The 7220-nt window shown below is 62.5% G+C and overlaps 2 protein-coding genes across 8 annotated transcripts in view; one reads left to right on the top strand and one right to left on the bottom strand.

The window, feature by feature from the left end:
* Positions 1-1191: 1191 nt before the first annotated feature.
* Positions 1192-4465, top strand: Tmed1 (transmembrane emp24 protein transport domain containing 1). The gene is made up of 4 exons (XM_013034020.1): positions 1192-1420; positions 1984-2081; positions 2196-2379; positions 3493-4465. The coding sequence occupies exons 1-4, from the start codon at positions 1238-1240 to the stop codon at positions 3709-3711; spliced, it is 684 nt and encodes a 227-aa protein (XP_012889474.1). The 5' UTR covers positions 1192-1237; the 3' UTR covers positions 3712-4465.
* The window catches only part of Dnm2 (dynamin 2), a 69219-nt gene continuing 65988 nt past the window's right edge, over positions 3990-7220 (bottom strand). For 4 of the 7 annotated variants that reach the window (XM_013034018.1, XM_013034016.1, XM_013034014.1 and 1 more), the window contains 3 exons: positions 6757-6989; positions 5982-6233; positions 4889-5609 (listed from right to left, as the gene is read on the bottom strand). In XM_013034018.1, coding sequence (XP_012889472.1) covers positions 5540-5609; positions 5982-6233; positions 6757-6989 — 555 coding nt within the window. In that variant the 3' untranslated portion in view covers positions 4889-5539. Of the gene's footprint in view, positions 4617-4888; positions 5610-5981; positions 6234-6756; positions 6990-7220 lie in introns of those variants that run through there. The other 3 variants (XM_013034017.1, XM_013034013.1, XM_013034015.1) reach the window with 2 other exon arrangements.

Raw genomic sequence — 7220 nt, 5'->3', positions numbered from 1 at the left:
GCCCTGAGTTCAAGCCCCAGGACAGGCACAAAAGAAAAAAACAATCCCAAAACGGGCCAACTCCTCAAAGGCAGGCAGGGAGCCGGTGACCTCTGCTTGGTCACTTTGAAGAGCACAGATTTCCGTCTAAACATCTTCTTCTCTGGATGTTTAGACGGGGGAACCTCCAAGTAGAGTCCATCTGTCCAAATGACTACGTTGTTTATCAGTCTGCTTCTCAGAAGGGGGCCAGCTTCCAGACTCTTCTATAACAGGCTGAGAGACAAAAAGAAAGGGCAGGGGACAGGCGGCCCGAGAAAAGCGGGCCAGAAGCCGGGAGCCACATGCACACCCCAGGCCCCGCGATGGCCGGGCACCCAGCGAGCACCCCGGGGCCCACTGCACAGACCGGTAAACTGAGGCTGCGACGCCTCAAGGTGAAAGGCTCAGCTCTCCGTCCCCTGAACCCAGGGCCTTTGCCATCAGTCACGCCCTGAGTGTGAGGCTCTGGGGGGGTCGGGGTGCGGGGTCGGGGGGGGGACCACAGACCAAAGGAAGGCCCAGAGGCCTAGCTGCGGGTCAAAGTTCATCTCGCTCGGGGGGGATGGGGGGGTTCCATCACTCCCAACTCTGATGAAAAGCGCGAAGGGGATGAAGGGGACCCGGCGACGAGGCCGGAGAACCCCGACACCACGGCAACGCCCCGACTCCCCAGTGCCGCCGTCCCGCCTCCGCGCCCTGCTGAGCCCTTTTATACGCGAGCCCTACGGGCCCCCAGCGGGGCCACGCCCAGCGCGCAGGCGTAAACCGCCCCGCCAGGCCGGACTGCGAAATGGCTGACATGCGCAGTGTGTGTGTGTGGGAGTGAGAATGGGGCGGGAAAACCGCGGGGTCTTAGGTCCCGGACCCCCCCGCCCCGCCACGCTCTGTCTTAGGCGTCTTAACTTTTGCCTGAAGAAAAGTTCCATCACGTCACTCATCTTTTCATCTTTTCGTTTCCCACCAGCCATCAATCCTACAAACTAGACTCGCAGGCCTCCGCGGGGAGGAGGGGGAGTCTAAACGGGAGAGCGTGTCCGGGTACATCAGGCATTGGCACGGGCACCTTGCAAACTCGGGGGGTCCTTCAGGCTTCTCTTCGCGGCACTTGGACAAAGGACAGAAGCGGTAGCCAATGAGCTTCGCCCGGTAGCAGAGGTGGGCAAAACTAACACCTTAAAGGAACCGCGGCCTGTTAGCAGACCAGAGGGTGACCCGGATGATGGCGGCCGGCGCCGCGCTAGCCTTGACCCTATGGCTACTAGTGCCGCCAATTGGTGTGGCAGAGGCGGGACCTCCGCCGATTCAGGACGGGGAGTTCACGTTCTTGTTGCCCGCCGGGAAGAAGCAATGTTTCTACCAGTCTGCGCCTGCTAATGCAAGCCTTGAAACCGAGTACCAGGTAGAGGGGTCCCTGGCCAGGGGAGCTAGCTGGGGGACCAGGCTAGGAGGCGTGGCCACGCACTGGAACCAGGCGTGCTTTGAGGCCGGAAGGGGCGGGGCCGGCACGTGGGAGCGTAGGGGCGGCGCTAGCGCGCGCTTGGACGGGGCGGGGCCTCGCGCTAGGGGCGTGAATGAAGAAGGCGGGGCTAATGTGAGACAGCCGGAAGGGCGGGACACACGCCAGGCACGGGAAACCTCTTGGGTGGGCGTGGCCAAACACCAGGGGGCGTGGCCACCCTCCGCATTTGGTCTGCAGTGGTGTTAAAGGTCTTGGCCTCTCCTTGGGGCGGTGCCAGGCACACGTCCGTCCCGGAGCTCCCGCAGGGGCGTGGTCGGAGGGACAGGACCCACTGAGCCCGGCCGGAGGGACAGTTGGCAGCTGGGAGGCGGGAGCGGGGTCGTAGGTGGTGGCGTCAGGGCTCAGCGAGGCCCTTGGCGTTTGAGGGTCAGTGCGGTCCTCGTGCGGCCGGCGCCCTGGGCCCACCCTACCTGCCCTCCCGCTCTTACCTGCCTGCCCCCCAGGTGATCGGAGGCGCGGGGCTGGACGTGGACTTCACGCTGGAGAGCCCTCAGGGAGCGCTGCTGGTCAGCGAGGCCCGCAAGGCTGATGGGGTGCACACGTGAGTGAGGTCCTGCAGCCTACCTGGGTTGGGTTACAGCCCGGACGCTCCCCAGTGGCCTCGGGTTACCGGCTGGCCGGCCCCTCAGGCAAGTCTGTGTGTCTGTCCACTCAGGGTGGAGCCTACGGAGGCTGGGGACTACAGGTTATGCTTTGACAACTCCTTCAGTACGATCTCGGAGAAACTGGTGTTCTTCGAGCTCATCTTTGACAGTTTACAAGACGACGAGGAGGTGGAAGGCTGGGCAGAAGCGGTGGAACCTGAAGAAATGTTGGATGTCAAGATGGAGGATATCAAGGTGCACCTGGGAGCTGGGCGGATGGTGGTATACACCTTTAATCCCAGCACTGGGAGGCTGAGGCAGGAGGATTGAGCGTTTACGGCCAGCCTGGGCTAGGCTACATAGAGTATGTCCAAGCCACACCATCCAGATCTTGACTCAGCAAGACATTGCTTATTCTTGTTTCCTCTTTGGCTGGAGTACCCCCCTTACATCCCCCCCTTCACTTGGCTTGGACGCTGTCCCTCAGCTCTTCAGCTCAAGGCTAGCACTCTACCACTTGTGCCTCAGCACCACTTCTGGTTTTCTGGTGGTTCATTGGAGATAAGAGTCTCATGGACTTTTCCTGCCTGGGCTAGCTTTGAACCACGATCCTCAGATCTCAGCCTCCTGAGTAGCTAGGATGACAGGCGGGAGCCACTGGCACCAGTCCAGCACTCTACCTCTTTGAGCCACAGCTCCACTTCCATTTTTGAGTGGTTCACTGGAGATAAAAGTCTCATGGGGTCTTTTCTGCTCAAGCTGGCTTCCAACCGCGATCCTCAGATCTCAGCCTCCTAAGTAACTAGGATTACAGGCATGAGCCTCCATCGGCTGGCCCAACTTAATTTTAATAGTGTATCAACTCAGTGACTCATCTCTAAGGTATAAATCCTGTTTTAAGGGCTTAAATAACTCGTTTGTCTCAAATGATAAGTGACTCATATATCACAAGTCTATATATGACTGTTTTGCTCAGAAGGGGAAACTGAGGCACAAGACAGCTAAGGCACTCAATTAGCAACTAGATGTTAATGGAAATTTGTTCTGTACAGTTATTTAGGCCTTTTTTTTTGGGGGGGGAGAGGGAGGTTGATGCTGGGGTTTGATCCAAGAGCCTCACACATGCTAAACATATGCTCTACCACTGGGTTACATCCCCTGCACTATACATTCAGTTTCCATAGCAATGACCAGTGATGTTTAGAGAAGAAACTCAGGCCCAGAGAGGTTCATTGGCTCTCGAATGGTCACACAGCCAGTGAATGGCAGAGGAGGAGGCAGATGGAGGTGGAGCTTCATTGCTGTCAAGCTCTCCTCCGGCTAGCATGGAGTCACTCTTCTAGAAGCCCGCGCTTCCTCTGCCCGCAGGAGTCCATCGAGACCATGAGGACCAGACTGGAGCGGAGCATCCAGGTGCTGACTCTGCTGCGGGCCTTCGAGGCGCGGGATCGGAACCTGCAGGAGGGCAACCTGGAGCGCGTCAACTTCTGGTCAGCCGTCAACATGGCCGTGCTGCTGCTGGTGGCCGTACTCCAAGTGTGCACGCTTAAACGCTTCTTCCAAGACAAGCATCCTGTGCCCACGTAGCCCCCCGCCCCGGAGGATGAAGGACAAAGCCAAGGGGGCAACAGGCAGGTGGCACTAGGTGTCCCTTCCTTAGTTTACCGCAGGAGGAGCTGTGCATTTGGGGGGAGGGGCGGGTTGTAGGCATGGCCCTTCCTGGACAGGGCAGGTCCCCCCGCCCCCCGGGGCCAGGGCTGCATGATGGGAGTGGCAGTGTGGTAGTTTAGTGGAGCTAAAGAGGCTCATGGACTTTTCCAGCCTGGGGTTAGCCTCGAACTGTGATCCTCACATCTCAGCCTCCTGAGTAGCTAGGATGACGGTGTGAGCCCCTGGTTGCCCAGCGTGGGGGGGGGCGGGGGATCTCTTTTTGAAAATGTGCCTTAGCTTAAGTCTTCCAGTGGATGAATTGCCAAAAGTCTTCCCTCCCTGCCCTCCCCCCACTCCCCAAGCCCGGCCAGCGTGGAGCAGGGCCTGCTGCGCATGCGCGCCGGGCCCCACCTCCAGGCACCTCCCAGCTCTCCTAGGCTGGGGCAAGACCAGTGGCCACCACGTTCTTTCCGCCAGGAGTCACTTTATTCCACGGAAAGGGGCCCTGCGCCTGGCCTGGTGTGTGTGTATGGGGGGGAGAGTCTGGTAACAGAACACCAGGAGGAGGGCAGGACCACCCCCTCTTCCTGCAGGGGCCCCACATGGGGTTGATGGGGGTGGGGGGCTCAAAGAACAAAGGGGCGTCCAGCCCCCCCCCTACTGGAGTCAATAAATTATGGTCAGAAAATCACAGGGCCTGCTGATTGGGGCTTAGGGGTGGGGCCACGGGGGACAGACCTGCCCCCCTCCCAAGGGGCAGCCAGGCTGGCAGGGGGCGGGCTGGGGGTGTCTCCCACGAAGATCAGAAGAAAGGTCGGGCGGGAGCCAATGGAGGTGGTCGCCTGGCACAAAAAGAAAAATCAGAAAGCAACGTTGGACTGTGTCTCTCCTGCTGGCTGTGAGGCCCGGCCCCGGGAGGCGGGGGGGGGGGGCTTGGAGAAGTGGGAGGGTCTGGAGGGGGTGGGAGGCTACTGGTCCCTCATCCTGCGATGGCACAGAGCTGCCCCCTCCCAGGAGCAAGCAGCCCCCAGAGCTCAGCCCCGGCCCCCCAGAAATGAGATATGGAGGTTCAGCTTGCCCCCCCTCCCCCGACACAAAAGGCCCACACGGCAGCCACCAGAAACTTCCCTTTATTTTAGTTTATTAATAGGATACAGAGCGCAGGCACTTACAGTGGTCAAACCGAGCGAGGAGTGAGCGAGCTGAAGTTCTGCTCAGAAGAGGGGGTGCCCGAGCCCACCCCGGGCGGGGCCCCCCTCCCCCTCCCACAGAGCCCCAGGAGGAAGAGGGGGGCTGAGGCGGGGCCGGCCCGGGCTCGGGGTTGGCAAAGGCACCGCTGGCAGCCGGAGCGGCCAGGCTGCGGCTCACACGGCCGAGAAGGAATATGTACAGCGTGGGCCAGGCGGGCGGCCGTGTTTGGGGGGGCCCTGTACCCCCCAAACCCCAGCAGGATTCATGGGCCTTGGTGATCCAGCTTCCCTGCTCTACCTGGGGTCCCCCCCAAACTATAGAGGCCAGGCAGAGCTGCATGCCAGCCGACAGCCGTCCTCTGGGGTGGCTCGGGGGGACGGTCCCCAAGCCCCACCCTGTCCCCAAAGTGCAAAGCCCCTGGCCTGGGGCTCCTCAGTGCGGTGTCCAGCCAGAAATGGGGGGAAGCTAGGGCAGAAGGGGCTGCACCCCTCCCCCCAGAGCCTGGTCCCAGCGCGGGCGGGGAGCGGCCCAGATCACTGAGGCTCCTGCACCCCGACAACGCGCCCCACGCGGCCTAGTCGAGCAGGGAGGGCTCGGCTGGCCGGATAATGGTGGGGCGGCCGGGCGCGGCCGGGGGTCTTCTGCTGTAAAGAGAATAGAGACAGATGGGGGGGACCCGCAGTGAGGCCGGAAGCAGGGCAAAGGCCAGCACCCAGCGCCACCCCAAAGCAAGGCCCCCGCCTGGTGTCCCCTCTTGCCAGCTCCCTTCCTGCGTGAGCCCTATAAGGGGCTCCTGCCTCTTGCTGCACCCCCGATTCTCACAGAAGTGGGGAGAAGGCAGCCTAAGCCCACGGGGTCCCCAGGAAGGGAGGAAGGAAGCAGTGGCGGCCCCCCGCAACTCAGAAGACAAGCCAGCAACCCAGCGCCCCCGACTCGGTCACCCTGACGTGGGTTAAAGGACTTTGCTGGGTGAAACTGGGAGGGGGGGGGACCCAGGGCGCGGATGGGGTGCTTACCTGGGTACCCCGGGGGGGATGCCTGGGGGGATCCGCACGGGTCGAGACGGGATCTGCGGCGGAGCCGAGAAGGGGTCGTTGTTGGCAAACACACTCTGGGGTCCCGGCCGGGAGGGGATGGGGGGTGCGGAGAAGGAGGCTGCGGCCCCCACGGGCACGGGCGTCAGGGGGGGCCCGGGTGTGGGGCCCCGCACTGCAGGGGGCCGACCTGGGGGGTGCCCACCAGACACAGGCCGGCGCTGGGGGGTGGGGCTGCAAGAGGGAGGAGAGGGATGTTAGGAAAGGGGGGTGCATGCCGCCCTGCCCGCCTTCCCGCGCCCCCTCTGCCGCCCAAGGCCCCTCACCAGGCGGCCCCAGGGCCTCCCATCCATCTGCGCACAACCAGATCCTTCCAGAGCCCAGCCCTGACCTCCTAACCCGGGCACCATGATGCCGACCAGCTTGTCTGAGCCTCAAAGGCTCCCCTTGGGCCTGAGTACCTGCGCTCCCCAGCCCTGGACAAAGAATGAGCACCCCTCATTCGGAGTGGGGTCACCACTCTGAGATACCCCATACCATCCCTGCTGGCCGCGGCTGCCACCTGTTCTGCCTGACGCTCCCAATGGCCGGCCATGCCCAGGGGGCTGCTGGCTGTGCAGCTCAGGATGCTGCTCATCTTCTAGAACCTTCTAGAAGGGTCTCTATGGCCCCCCCCTCCAGAGGCTGAGCCCTGTGGCGGAGCCTGAGGGTCTGGGCGGCCCCTGGGGTCCCCCCCCCCCCGCGGAGCCCCGGGGACCTGTGGCTGGCAGCGCTCTGGAGCCAGGTGTCGTCCACGGGCGGGGGCACGGGCGTGGACACGGTGCTGGTGCTGATGTCCCCGATGATGCTCAGCGCCTCCTTGAGCGCGTGGTACATGCGCAGCATGTCGTCCCGCCGCTGAGCCTGGTCGGCCGACTCCTCCATGAGGCTGCCCTGGTCAGCCGAGGAGTACAGGTAGGCCAGCAGCTCGTGGTGGATGAAGGCCTTCGTCTGGGGACAGGAGCCGAGACGTCAGGGGGCGGCCGGGAAGCCCAGCCTCGGGCGGGAGTGGGGGCACAGCAGGGGAGGGCGTGCCCAACGCGGTGACACTCGGGGCTCCACACAGCAACCCAGAAAAAAGGAAAGCTAGACGCTGGTGGCTCCCGCCCGTCATCCTAGCTACTCAGGAGGCTGAGCTCTGAGGACTGCGGGCAGGAAAGCCTGTGAAATTCTTTTTTTTTT

This window comes from Dipodomys ordii, unplaced genomic scaffold (assembly GCF_000151885.1).
Source record: "Dipodomys ordii isolate 6190 unplaced genomic scaffold, Dord_2.0 Scaffold180, whole genome shotgun sequence".
Taxonomy (NCBI): domain Eukaryota; kingdom Metazoa; phylum Chordata; class Mammalia; order Rodentia; family Heteromyidae; genus Dipodomys; species Dipodomys ordii.
Note: the sequence above shows the minus strand (reverse complement) of the source record. Positions and strands in the feature narration are given on the sequence as shown.